Genomic DNA, 14,872 nt, shown 5'->3' with positions numbered 1-14,872 from the left:
CTTTTAAACCTCCAAACAGAAACCCCTCAGTGTCTCTTAAGGTTGGAATTTAATATAAATTCTTTATCCATGCTTGATATCAGGGCAACAATAAACTATCTCTGTGATTGTGTTGCAGCAGATCCTTCAACCTTGAATCATTTAATTTATTCAGAACTCAAAAGTAACTCCTATAAGAATATGAATCTGAACATTTCATCAATAAACAAGATAATCAAAGAATTCAACCTACTTCCGATTGACTTATTGGTTAAAATTAATCGCATTACGCTGAAAGATATTCTAAAGAATGCTCTTTTCAGGTAGCAGGGAGATCGATCTTGCCTCATTGAAGTATAAACATATGGACTTGGTGTATGAATCTTATTTATCGGTTGGTCAAGAATATATTGAATCAGATCTTCAAGACGCGCTAAAAAGAAATTTGATTCTGATTACTTTATATACCTATTATACAAATTTGAGAGAACATGAATCAGAAACTGTTAGGGAAGGGAGCTTGTCATCTTTGTTGTTGTAAAGAGGAAACACTTAGGGCCAGATGTAGGAAGAAAACATTTTGCGAGGTGCAAATTGCGAGTACTAGCGACTCGCAATTTGCACCTCACAAAATGTTATGCAGAAAGATGTCCCAGACACCTTCTGCGACTCGCTATGGGGTCGCAAAGACCCACCTCATAAATATTTATGAGGTGGGTCGCAGTTTGCGACCCCATAGCGAGTCTAGGCACTCACGGGGATGGTGGCCTGCTGGAGACAGCAGACCACCATGTCCGTGACTGCTTTGAAATAAAGCAGTTTTTTTTTTCCTCTTTGCAGCCCATTTTCCTTAAAGGAAAACGAGCTGCAAATAGAAAAAATACCAAAACCTTTTTGTTTCGGTTTTTTTCAGAGTAGGCAGTGGTCTATAGGACCACTGCCAGCTCTGAAAAAATATTTTTTTTTTGCATTCACAAAGGGGAAGGGGTCCCATGGGACCCCTTCCCGTTTGCGAATGAGTTACCATCCACTTCAAGTGAATGGTAACTGCGAGTCACAAATCAACTCTACATCGCGATGCGGTCGCAAATAGGAAGGGAACACCCCTTCCTATTTGCGAGTCGGAAACACATTTGGTACCGACTCGCAAAATGTGTTTCTTCATCGCGTGAGGCTTTTTGCGCCTCGCAAACAGCGTTTTTCGACGTTTGCGAGGTGCAAAAGGCTACCTACATCTGGCCCTTAGTCACATATTGTGCATTTGCCCGAAACTGTTAACCCCAAGGAGATTATATTTGAGGAGCTTTTTCAAAGAAGTGAACATTAAAACAATTACAGAAGGTGTTACATACTGTTTCACTACTAAATTTCATAGTTTTATTGTTAAATTAATGACCGATTTAGATTCAGCTCATTGCACATTGGCCAAATGTGATTTAGTCTGCCCCACAAACTTTTATAGAAGCTGTTTTAGCAATTTTAGGACTCTCAGGTATAAGGTGTTTTTATTGAAATCTGTGATTAATACAGTGAACTTAATTTAATACTACTATCTACCAACCACATTTTGGTAATACCTGTCAGTACCACTTCTATAAAGACAAAGATGAAAGTCTCTCTATCATCCATTAATCATTTAATAAAGTTCTCAAAGTTAATCAAAAATACATTTTTAAATTTGTTGATCTTTAATTAGATAAATGTATGTTATACTAATGCAAGGGGACACCATGCAGATAGTCCAGGTGACTCCTATTGGCTTACAGGGGTTACAATAATAATCCTAAATACTCTCTTTTGTGATAGTGTGGGCGAGCGGTTTAGGCTTATTAGTGGGAAGTGCATTTTAAAAATTTGTTGAACCCACAGTCAGTAAATGAGTCACACTCAAGAAGAAACTTGAGACCAAAGTTCAAGAAAATATAGATTATTTTTATATAATGTTTCAACACCAGAAAAACTTCAAAGAAGGAAAGTACTGTTGCAGTGTATCAGTTTTCACAAGTAACAAGTTCATTCAAATGAGCTTTTACACTGTAAAAAACTTTGGTTGGATAAAGTACTTTAACTGCAAAAGGGTCTTTGCAGTCAGTTCTCAGGGGTCCTTTTTAGGTTACAGGGTACTAGAGGGGCAAGGTCACAAGAAAAGCCAGCAGTGCAGCGCTACCTGCCCTGGAGCGTCTGGGTGCAGAGGTGCTGAATGGGTCAGGTGCCTTGCGTACGGCGAGGTTGGAGTAGGAGGGACACCTGGAAACAGGCTGCAGAGATGGGCTTGGGGACAAGTCCAAGAGCTGCAGGGGGGCTGTTGGGATGGAGGTATCACCCCCCGAGAAGCCCCCCTGTGCCCTGCCTGCATCGCTAGAGTGACTCTCTGGTCCCTCGATTCATTTCTACAGCAAACCTGACCACCTACTTTGCACACTGCACCGGCCACCCCTGTGCCACTGAAAGTGAGTTTTTTTTGTGCTTGTGTGTGTCCTCTTTCCCCCCCCCCCCTCCACAAAACCCCCTGGTCTGCTACCTAAGGACCCAGGTACTTACCTGCTAGCAGACCGTAACCAGAGCACCCCTGTTCTCCAAAGGTGCCTATTTGTTTTGGGCCCTCATTTGACCTCTGCACCTGACCGGCCCTGTATTGCTGGTGTTGTGGCTTTGGGGTCGCCGTGAACCCCCCAATGGTGGGCTGCCTATGTCCAGGAGACCGACTGTGTAAGTGCTTTACTTACCTGAGAAACTAACCAAAACTTACCTCCCCAGGAACTGTTGATTATTGCACTGTGTCCACTTTTAAAATAGCTTATTGCCATCTTAACCAAAACTATGTGTATTACTGTTTTAAATCAAAGTTCTATACTTACCTGTGTGAAGTACCTTACAATTTATGTGCTTACCTAAAATCTTGAATCTTGTGGTTCTAAAACAAATTAAGAACATATATTTTTCTATATAAAAACCTATTGGCCTGGAGTTAAGTCTTTGAGTGTGTGTTCTCATTTATTGCCTGTGTGTGTACAACAAATGCTTAACACTACTCTCTGATAAGCCTACTGCATGACCACACTACCACAGAATAGAGCATTAGTAGTATCTAATTTTGCCACTATCAACCTCCAAGGGGAACCCTTGGACTCTGTGCACACTATCTCTCACTTTGAGATAGTGTATACAGAACCAACTTCCTACAAAGGGTTATGCTTGTATGAACTTCCATCATTGCTGATTAACATGTATCTTAGTGTTACATTGGAATCTAAGTAGATCTACCAAATTTAGATTGTATGTTTCATAAATATGTCCATTCTTGTCAAAATTGTTTATTGTAGAACATTGTATGGCACAGTAGTGATGCATTCAGAGCTAATAGCATCTGTAGATGAGTTACACAGTGAAACTGAGTTGTCATTATAGTACTTACCTACGTATTTCTCCTGTCCCAGAAGAATCCGATTCAGTGTATTTTCTGTCATCAATTGACACACATTGCTCATGAACGTGGATGTATAATGAAGTCAGTTAATTACAAAATAATGTTGCCACTGTAACCAAGCAGTCATAAGAGGTATCCATTAATTTGATTTTCTCACGTCCATGCCATAGGTACTAGTCTGCGAAACACACACTGCGATTTGACTGCTCACTCCTCAGTATCACCCAGGAGTGACATCCAATACAGTGCACGTAATACACTCCAATTTTAGAATGAATTTATTATGTTTGCATTGTCTGTCCTTTGAATTTGGTGAATTAGTTGCTGTACGTCATGGGAATGCAACAGAAAGACCATACATTGGCAATATTTGTAAAAAGCTAATTTTGGATGTGTAGATGAATCTAGTAATTTCTATAAAGATTTTCATATTTCTTTTAGAGGTAAACGAGAGAAACAGAAAATGTATTATTACATTTATTTGATTTAATTTTAGGTTGCACATTGCAGGCATAATCATGAGTAGGTGCTAGAAGCAGCTGGTGAACAATCATTCTGACAAACCACAAATGGTTGAACAATACAACTACCACCGTTATAGACACTCATTGATAAGGCTTGTCCACTTCTCAAGGAGTAAGATTTTATTAATTGCCAAATACTTAGCAGTGTGGTCTTATCTTTAATGTATGAGAATTGTAGATCCTCAAACCCTTTGCAAATCTAAGGTCCCCTTTCCTGCTAAGCCAGGTTCTTAGGCGTTTTTAGATGATTGCCTGACCTAAGATTATAGATAAACAAGTATCCATTAGTTCCATAATCTTCCTACGCCAGATGATACTAAGAGGGTGTTTCTTTGAGGCATTAAAAAAATCTGTTAGGTTAATTGAAAATACAATTCTTCAATACTGGTAGCCAGAGAAAGAGTGTTACTCCTGCTGTTCTATTGTCATACTTCACTAAATTTGGATCCAGCCAAGCTGTCACATTGGAAACTTGTTGCAGTTTGCTACTGAGGAGGGTGCCCTATTAATGGGTTGGCACAGTCCAGTTTGGAGTTTGTTAGTGATAAGAATGCCTTTACGGTGCCCTCTATTGATATACGGCAATACTGCTCTGTCTATTTAACCTCATTATTATGGTCCACATCCCAGATTACAGTGCATTGCAAATAGAAGTAGGGAACAGTGTAGGGGTGGGTGCTATAAAGGCCTGTTTGTGCCTTATAGTTTCTAGCTCTAGCCCATTGGGAACACCTCTCTTATAACCCCATTTACCTTTAGGGCACCAATTTTCATCCTTGAAGCAACTTATTTTTAAAATCAGGAATATCATCATGCAGTCTTGCATAAAAATGGAACTGCAGACCTCTGTTTATAATGACTTTTGAAACAATGGCCTAGTCAAAATATTAAATAAGAGTAATGACAGGTAGTCTCTGGGATACCACCACACTTGTACTATAACTTTGGAATATTGGAAAGAACGTTAGGCCTGATTTAAATATTGGTGGATGGGTTACTCTGTCACAATGGTACTGGATATCCAATCTTCTGAAATCTAAATTAATTATATTCTATGGTTTATAGATTCCTCATTATATTCTATGGTTTATAGATTTCAGTGGACAGGATATCTGTCACCGTTGTGACATAGTTACCCGTCTGCCAATATCTAAATCAGGCCCTTTGACACTTGTTGGTTTCACATGTTAGAAAAGATTTAAGCCACTTTAAACTTTCTTCTGACGCAGTGCTATCAGTCCTGAGCCAGGTGCGCAAGACCATCTCAGTTCATTGTTTCAGGCTAGAATTCAAGTATTAACTGTCACCTTGGTGGTGATGGTTTAGAAAAACCTGCACATGTGATCGAGCTATCATTTAAAAAAAAATCTAACTCAGATGTGAGGTGAGCCATTTGGCAGTAATTTTGAAGGCTATCTGGGTCTTCAGAAGCTTTCTTGATACATAGGGTGACTGATTTTTTTTGTACTTTTTTTAGTGATTGGCTAGTCTGTATCAATCCTATATGGAATGATTATTCCCCAGTTTTGTAAAACATTGGGACAATAACTTAAGCCTTTTTGTTGGACACCAGTATTGTGAAATACACATCATAGTTGTGTCTTGTAGGTGTGTCTTCTTTTGTATTAAGTTCTGGGACTTGTACTTCATTGAAAGGGATAAGAGTATTTATTTCCCTTTTAGTCTGTCCTCTTTTATCTTACACTCTTTAGTGGAAAAAAGATACACCGTGAACCATGCTTGCTTTATAGACATCCTCAACAACCTTTAAGGGTCCCTTACCCGAGTCAATCAGTACTGTAAACAACATTGAATTTGTCGCAAGAGGGTGTTGCTTTTTATCCACTGGATTGTGTGCAAATGTGAAATTTCCTGCGATACATTAGTGGCATTTTAAATTTCACTTTCTGTCAGTGAGGTGCGACCAGGCCCTTTTTATTGTTAACAGATAACCTTTTGGAACACAGCATAATGTCGTACTTTGGGAAAACATTATATGGCCATTGAGAACTGGCAAGTTATATATTAAGAGGACAAAAAGGGGCCAGCCCTCCTTTTTCAAAGGCGTTTTAAAAATGTAAGCTTGCCAGCGTTTCTTGTAGATTCAAATGAAGCTTGTAAGGAAATGCCTCTTGTATGGTCACCCCACGTTCTTTTACTGATGCGGCTGGTTTTTCGACTGAGAATGCACTAAGGGCGTACGTCTTACTGGGGGTGGAGGGGTGTTTGCCCCCTTGTTGAGGAAGACAGGTGGACATCGGAATCCGAGAGGGGAAACCAGTTACCAAATTGGTTTTCACAGGGGCATGTAGCTCTGAGGTAGCCACACCCCGGGGGCAGGCTAGTGATGTATTTATACCGGCGGGAGAGGGTCTCACTATCTTGGGATTAGGATAGCCAGATGCCACACTCTGCAGGAAGTGGTGACCAAGTGGGAGGGAACTTAATAGCCCATTGGCTACCTATTACATCCTGTCTTGGCTTCACTTTCAGAGCATAAAAGACATCCCTGGCACCCAGACCTTAGATCTTAACTGACTTAGAAGAACGACTGCCCTGCTGCACCAAGGGACCGACAAAGAGAGGCTGTACTGGCTAGGACTGCACCTGGTGACTAGCAAAGAGAGGGACTGTGCCTGCTGTCTCCTACTCAGGGAAAATCTGTCTCCAGAGCCCAGTCAAGTCAAGAGAACTACAAGATCTAACTGACTGGCCTCCTGTTCACAGCACAGGGACACAACAGCTGAAGAAGCCTGCTCTGGCAAGTTGGTAGACTAAAATCGTCAAGCCGCTACCTCCACCGTCGTTGTGCAGCACCGAAAACCAAGACCCGGTGCACAGAGTTGCACCGAGTTCACTGAGCCTGGGAGTGCTGTTGGAGAGTTGCTGGGGCCCTCAGAAGCTGAGTTATCTGCTCTGGAAGGATTGGCGTCTGACTGTGACAATGGGTAATTGATAGTCCTGGGGCGACTGGACTTTGGGAGACCAGAGTGGACATTGTGGGATGTCAGCCCTGCAACCAGTACCCCCTCACCATCTTCATGAACAGACGAATCTCTGCAGGAAGACCTGCTTCGACTGCGTCTTATTCACAGCATCCTTGGAGCATCTTCAGCACCCTTCATCCCTTGCATCACGACCACTCCATAGGAATGCATTGCAACACAGATAAAGTACCTGAAACTGCTACAAGGCTGCGTCTGTGAAGGCAACTGTTCTTGAGGAATCTGCTCGCCCCCCTGACTAGCTTCCTGCTGGAGTTGGTCGCCCCAAGTACTTCCAACCTAGCCCATTGACATTTACTTGAGTTTGTATGCCCAATTCGTTGACTTGGCCAAGGCTTAATCAGGGTTGAGTGAAATTGCATTGATTTATTATTGCTGGTAAAATCTATATCCCTAGGAACCCTCCAGTGGATATTTGTCTTTCTGTTGTCTAAAATCTTATGATAGTCTATTTTTAGGTCTCACGTAGGTAGTGCATGCTTGTCTCTTTGAGACATGGTGTTATCTACTCTGTGGGCTTTCAGCACGCCCAATGCTTCTCATTTGTTCTTTCGTGTGCCTTTCTAAATTCCTTACTTCTCAGTGGTGGATCGTGCCCGTTTCCCCCCTTCTTTTGGTGTGTTGTTCCCTCCCAGGGTGTCTGGCCCTGTTATGGCTAATTTTGCTTCTTGTACATTTTAGTTCGTTTTGCACACTTTTTTTTCTCCATTTTAATGACTCGTGTTTTTGTAATGTTGTGTTTGTTAGCTTTCCGAAACAAACATGCACAACTGAAGTTTGCAACCACAAGCAGTTATAAACACACAGGTTACTTAGGTTGTCTCGGCTCGGGTTCTCGGGTTTTCGGAATGTTGTCTCTTTTGTCTTTCAGAAACAAACGCACTCCGCTGACTGCATTATTATTTTCAAAACACAGACGGCATTAACAGCTTTTTTTATTTACAATAAATACATAGTTTACCTTGATTGCCTCGGCCAAACAAAGCAAATCCCTTACACACAGGGAGAGCCAATACAGAGATCACTCCCACGCCCCGTTGCTTCGGTTTCTTCCCACAGGCTGCAGCTCACTTTAATCACTTTTTTTTTTTTTTAATAAACATTCTGTGATACTAGGCAAATCATGTAGGCAGGGAGAGAGACGGTGCCGAGCCAAGCACAGGGAGATCATTTTGGAAACACACAAAGCATTCATTGCTTTTTTTATTTACTATAAATACACAGGTTACTTCGATTGCCTTGGCCAAACAATGGAAATCTCTTATGCATGGAGAGAGCGACTGCCAAGACCCCACCCATACCCTGTTGCTTCTGTTTCGGCCCACTTTATCACTGGAAAAACAGAAGGGAAAACAAACGACGTACTTATGATATTTTGGGGTTTTTAGGAGATCCTCAGTTTCACATTCGGTGAGTCTAGTCAAATCACTTACGCATGAGCATGGCTAAACACTTAAAAGGTCCCAAAGGTGGGTTGTATGACAAAACCCCGCATGCATTTACCACACATACCTTTACAACCCAATGTCTACCACAACTGCGACGTTACCATGCATTACTTTACTACGCAGGTCATTAAAATGACATGACTTAGAGTGCGCTGGACCTTGGAATAGTATAAATTACTATTCCAACTCCAATCTAAACACAGTAGGGAAGGTATTGGATTTAAAAATCCAACACCAGTCCAACAAAGTGTCCCCTAAGGCAAGTCGTCATAACAACTTGCGTGGTAAAGTAATGCACGGTAACGTTGCAGTCGTGGAAGTGACTGCATTGTAAAGGTAGGTTGTGGTAGCGACTGCGTGGTAAAAGATGTTTCCCCAAAGTTGGCTTTGCCAGTGCTTGTTACAATTTGTTGTCAGATTTCTTGAGTGTTGCGTCAATGTCTTCAATTGCCGTTTTTGTACTTAATACTTGTTCTTCTATGGAAGTCTTGTTGCTCAGTGCCACAGCTACCCAGGATTGAGCTAAGGGTTTGACAGACGAATCCCAAGGGTCCTAAAGTGGTTATTAATTGTAATAAATGGTGAGGCTGCACAACCACACCATGTAATACACCCCATTTATTCCCCAACCTGCAAATGGCAGATTTCAATTTCTTTCAAAACTCATTCCAAATCAAAGAATTGCTGTGAAAGTTTTAAGACAGAGTTACCATTTTAATAATATTACATCTCCCAGTCAACAGAATCTGCAATCAAGCCCTCTTTTTTAATAGCTGCAACAGGGAGTTATATTTGGAACATATCTTCATTTATTGGTTGAATGGTCAGCCCTAAATATTCAGATTGAATCACCCTTCCACGGACCTAAACCCCAATGTGCAGGATGCACAGCTCTTGTCTTGTGCAGTCATTTAGTCAGTAACCAGTAAAGCTCCATTAGCATGGAAAGGTAAATAGTCTCCTCCATCTCCTGGACTCAGCTCTCTTGATAAAAGCACTGCTTCTAATCAATCAATTCAGTTGACATAGATCAGTCATAAGGCTTGTTTTTCTGTGTTTGACACACCTTCCTTTTGCCAGAAATAAAATCATTTAATTTCAGATCTGGAAAAATCTTAAAATCAATAGAATTTCTGAATTCAGCTTTTCGGTTCCTTGTAAAAATATCTGGCAGCGGCTGGTACATTGTCCTTAATCTACATATCCATAGATTGGAAAAAAGTACTTTCCTCCATCTCAGTATAAAAGCAAATTAAGATTTTGCTGTGGGGTTTTAAAGAGAATCCAACAATCTGTCGACCTTTTCATATAAAGTTATTTTAATTACTGTTGTTTAGGTTGCTTTTTGTGTAGGTTAATAACAAGCATTTACGACATATATTTTTCATTTTAAGGCCTTCTGTTGAGGCATAGTAATTGTTTCAAATGTTCTCATTCACAGTGTGAAATAAATTTGTCCTTGTTTATCAGGCAGAATCTTTTTGGATCATTATCATCCTTGATGTAGCAATAGTCACAAATGTTTTGAATTTCACATTGGTTTATTTGCCCTTTGGATTCACATAATTTATATTTGTTTTTAGTCATATAGAGGATTTTGTATAGCGCAAACCTCACCTTGAAGAGGTCTCTTGTGCTATATAGTTGGCAAGGGAGGACTTTGGCTATCACAAGTCCAAATGTATCATCCATGCTGGCTTGAGTGATGCATTAACTTCCCGTAAATGAGTGAAGCTGGAGAAAAACCTCTGATGTATGATCAAAATTTTAAATCTCACTTCTCGCTGCTGCGTTTTGAACGTATTGCAACCAGGCAATATATTTTAATTTCTCAAAGTCCTAAATAAACTGAGTTTCCAAAGTTCATGAATAACTGCATGAAGCAATGGATTCTCTGTTCAAATGAGAGAATGGGAAAAAGTCCTGTGAACTACTCTAAGCTGGTAAAAGCATATCTTCATAGTTATTAATACATACTGATTCAAAGTGAATTCAGTATCCATTAGATTTCTGTCGGATTTAACCAACAGTGGTTTGGAGCTGAGTGAATGGATCTGAAAATTAGCATCCCAACAATTGGATTAGTTGAATCTTAAAAAATATTTTTCCATCCAGTCTTATACTGCACCAAACACTCATGAGAAGGATGTGGGAGTGATCAGCAGTGGATGCAGAATGTCAGCTGGAGCTGACATAGAACAGCCAACAGATGAAGGTATACATTGAAAAATAACGGGATAAAGTGCATAACTCCCACAATACTGACAGAGCGGAAAATAGAAATGATTGCACAGTCTACATCCTATCTCTTTAAAACTGTGTTTTTCTTTTTAAGTGAATGCAGAGGGGTGCTCTTCTATACTTTATTACTGGTATTTTTGCAGATTTCCATATCGATTTATAGTTAGCCTACCTAACTCCAAACCATGAAAGGACTGGAATGATTTACAAAGAGTTAAGCCTGTTTGGAGGAAGTTTGCTGTTACAAATGTAGTTTGCAAAATAGTTATTTTTTTGGGGATGCTTATGTTGAATACTTTGGCAATTAAACATATGTAATCCGTGTATACTTTGCTGTCTTTTTAGTGTGGCTGTAGTTTCTAAATCCTTTGAAGGGAAAACAGATAAAACAGAAGAGTGGTACGGTACACAGTACAAACAAGAAGCAATACCTGATGAAGTTTTACAGGTAGGTGGATAATGCTCACTTTAAAAGAGTGTATTTCTTTATTTTGACCCTTTCATTAGTTGTTACTTAGTTTAGAATAAAATCTTCATTTTAATTTAAGAGCAGTGAATGTTATCAGTGTAAAAATCATGTTAACATTAAAACATAAACACAGTGTATAAGAAAAAGGAAATCCTTGGATTAGTATATAACACCACTAAATTGGAGTGAATTTTAAAAGTACATTTTAACAGGTGCATATAGTTATCCCTGTTTTGGTGCTCTTCAACAGGGCAGTTTTTATTTTGGTTAACTCCGGATGCATTGCAGTGTTTTACCTTAAGCTCACTTTTCTTTCAAGATGTTCTTTGTTTCTTAATCTTTTTCCCATTGATCTTTGAACAAACATTGGCACTTATTCAATGTTTCAGCATTGTACAATGCACGCATAATAATTGGTTACTTAAAATTAAATAGCAAGTCAAGTCAGAGAGTGAGAAACTATTTCTCAGTGCCTGTTTACCCTCACACTGTGGCTATACCTATACTACTTCAGCTGTGCCCACTCCATCTAGATCTGTAAAATTCATATCTTCCAGTAATGTACATTTTTGCAAGCTGAACGTATCGGGAAGACTGACAGTCTCCGCTTAATTCTGCTGGGCTGTGAAAAGCATCTTGAATAAAAGTATCTGATAGAGACTTCTAGCTGCAGATTCCTTACCTTAGAATTTCCTGGCGTCCGCTTGGAATCTGAAACTTTTGCAGAGCAATACCCTTGCTCGTGCCATCTGTTGGGGTCGTTCGGATCCGCGTGATGTTGTCAGTGCAGTTTGTGACATCACGGTCACCTATGAAGCTTCCACCCAGGTGCTCGTACATCAGTTCTTCACCTTCTGCGCCACTTAGCGCAGATCTGAAATCTAACTACCCTCTGTCTTTTTTTTAGAGCACTTCTTTAACTTTTTTTCAAAGTTTTTTTTTAAGTCTGTGTGACAATGTCATCTAGGAAGACTGGTTTTAAGCCATGCAGCGCCTGCAACTGCGCCATGTCGGTGCCGGACACCCATAAGGTAAGTCTCTGGTGTTTGGACCGAGACCACAACTCAAAGTTGTGTTCCGACTGCCGGGCCATAACGAAAGCTTTGAGGGAGCGGTCCCTGAAGCTCATAGCGGCCTGGCAGTTGATGTCGGTTGGTGCGACTCCTCTGAGGTCCCAGTCGAGGAGGAGGTTGCGGGACCGGTCCTGCCATGACCAAGTCCTCTTCATCTCACTCGAGATCCTCCGGGCACTCGGGGAAGAGGCACAAGAAGAAGTCCAAGCTTGGACTTCGTCTTCATCTTGCCTATTGGCTGATGAGGCAAGTCAGGAACGTCGATGTTCCAAGCTCCTTTCCGCAGAGCCGATGCCAGAGCTGACTTTGAGCTAAGCATCTTATGCTGTGGTGGTGCTTTGGGCAGCTGAGGTCTTGGACCTAAATCTGCCTATGGTGGCAGTCAGGACTAACCTCCTGACTGAGGTGCTTCAGCCTTGGGTTTCCACATCGGAACTGATGTTACCCTTTAATGTAGCCCTCACTGTTGTCCTGCTGGGAACGTGGTCCAGACCCGGTACAGGGGCTCCTGTAAATAGGACAGTTGGCAGCTGCCATTGCCCAGCACCAAATAATCCTAGCTTCCTCACACAACACCCCACCCCAGAGAATTTGGTGGTCCAAGCCTCCACTTCCCATGGCGCCTTCCCTTCCGCTCCCCTTGATAGGGAATCCAAGAGGCTGGATAGGCAATCCAAAAGATGTTTTCTTCCTCCAGCCTGGCATAGAGGTCAGTAAACACTTCGTGCCTGTTTGGCCGTTTTCCCCATACTTTATGGGATACGGTGGTGCAGGTGCTGCCTCAGGTCCCGGAGGACTTGCAGGACACTCTCTCACAAGCAGTCAAAGATTGAGAGAGAGAGATGCAGCCAGGTTTACTATTAGGTGTGGTTTGAACATGACTGACTCGCTGGGTAGAGCGATTTCATCGACGGTGGCCTTTCGTTGACACGCCTGGCTTCATGCGTCTTGCTTTTCAGGGGATGTTCAGGCAAACCTAATGGACATGCCCTTCGATGAGTCCCACCATTTGATGAAAAGGCAATCTCTGCGCTGGAGCATTTCAAGGATTCTTGGGCTACGACAAGGATTCTTGGGCCTCTCAGCGACCCATCGTCAACAGTCTGTCTTTCGCCTCTTTTGAGGCTTCAGAAGGGGTGGGGTACCAAGCCATCCACAGACCAGCCACTGTCCTCAGTCAGGTCAGCATCCTCTGCTGGGGCGAGGTTGTGGTACCTTTAGACCCAGAGAGTCTGGCCTGAAGTCGTCCACTACCCAACCCCCATCCTCCACAGCGCCCGTGTCCTCCTAGTGTGATTCTGCAAGACCACACGCGTCCAGTTGGTGGGAGGATTCAATTTCATCTCCCTCACTGCTGGTCTATAACATCAAACAAATGGGTCTTGCAGATCATACAGAAGGGCTAATCCTTCCTGTTCCAGTCTTTCCCTCCCTCTACACCTTCATTAATAGAATGGCTGATGGGAGGATCACTTAGTCTTGGTCCACGAGAAAGTTAGAGCTCTCTTTGCCATGAAAGCCATAGAAAGGGTCCTGATGTCAGAAGTAGGCAGTAGTTGTTATTCCTGCTACTTTATGATTCCCTAAAAGAACAAGGGTCTTCGCCCTATTCTAGATTTGCCGGACATCAATCTCTTCCTCAAAAAGGAGAAATTCAAGATGCTCACTCTGGCTCGGGTCTTGTCTGCTCTAGACCAAGGAGACTGGATGGATAGCGTTGGACTTACAGGATGCGTATTTTTACATCCCCATCCTGCCTGCCCACAGATGCTACTTGCCATTCAAGGTAGGTCATGAGTACTTTTAGTTTACTGTACTACCCTTCGGCCGTACCAGTACCCCTCGGGTGTTCACCAAGGTGATGGCAGTGGTCGCAGCTCATCCTCGCAGGTTGGGGTTTCATTCTTCCCCTACACCGACTGGCTGTTGAAGGCTCCTTTGCTCCAGGCTGTCCTCACCCACCTTCAGAGTACAGCAAACCTCCTGCATTCGCTGGGGTTCACTATAAACGTGCCAAAGTCACACCGGACTCCCTCTCAGAAGCTCTGTTTCATCAGAGCTATTCTAGACACAGTACAATTTTGGGCTTATTCTCCCGAGCAGCGAGTCTAGGTTATTCAGGTTATGATAATGATGTTTCAGCCTCTATCCTGGATTTCAGTGAGACAGACTCTGAAGCTGTTGGGCCTCATGGCCTCCTGCATCCTGTTTGTCAAGTATGCCAGATGGAATATGAGGGCTCTGCAGTGGGACCTGAAGTTCCAATAGACACAGCATCAAGGAATCTCACCAACCGATGTCACTTCTGGGATGGGGTGGCCATCTGGTAGAGGTGGAGATCAGAGGCCTCTGGTCTCCAGTGCAATCTGGACTCCATATCAACTTACTGGCGCTCCGGGCGATCCAGCTGGCATTGAAAGCATTTCTTCCTGTTATAAAAGGGAAGATGGAGCAGGTGTTAATGGACAACACCGCCGCAATGTGGTACTGCAACAAGCAGGGCGGTGTGGGGTCGTGGACCCTTTGTCAAGATGCCCTGGATTTCTGGACATGGCTGGAACAGCAGGGCATAATCCGGATGGTTCAACACCTGTCAGGTTCTCTGAATGCCAGGGCAGACAAGCTCAGCCGTCGATGCCTGGCGGATCATGAGTGGTGTTTCCATCCAGAGGTGGCACAGGGACTGTTTCTGCAGTGGGGACAGCC

General features: G+C 42.4%; 1 protein-coding gene across 3 annotated transcripts in view; it reads left to right on the top strand.

Moving 5' to 3' along the window:
- Nucleotides 1–14,872, top strand: part of IDE (insulin degrading enzyme) — a 754,741-nt gene that overhangs the window by 378,603 nt on the left and 361,266 nt on the right. For all 3 annotated transcript variants that reach the window (XM_069239810.1, XM_069239807.1, XM_069239808.1), the window contains one exon: nt 10,970–11,072. In XM_069239810.1, the coding sequence (XP_069095911.1) occupies nt 10,970–11,072 (103 nt within the window). The remainder of the gene's footprint in view (nt 1–10,969; nt 11,073–14,872) is intronic.

The sequence above is a fragment of the Pleurodeles waltl genome, chromosome 6 (assembly GCF_031143425.1).
Source record: "Pleurodeles waltl isolate 20211129_DDA chromosome 6, aPleWal1.hap1.20221129, whole genome shotgun sequence".
Lineage (NCBI taxonomy): Eukaryota > Metazoa > Chordata > Amphibia > Caudata > Salamandridae > Pleurodeles > Pleurodeles waltl.
Note: the sequence above shows the minus strand (reverse complement) of the source record. Positions and strands in the feature narration are given on the sequence as shown.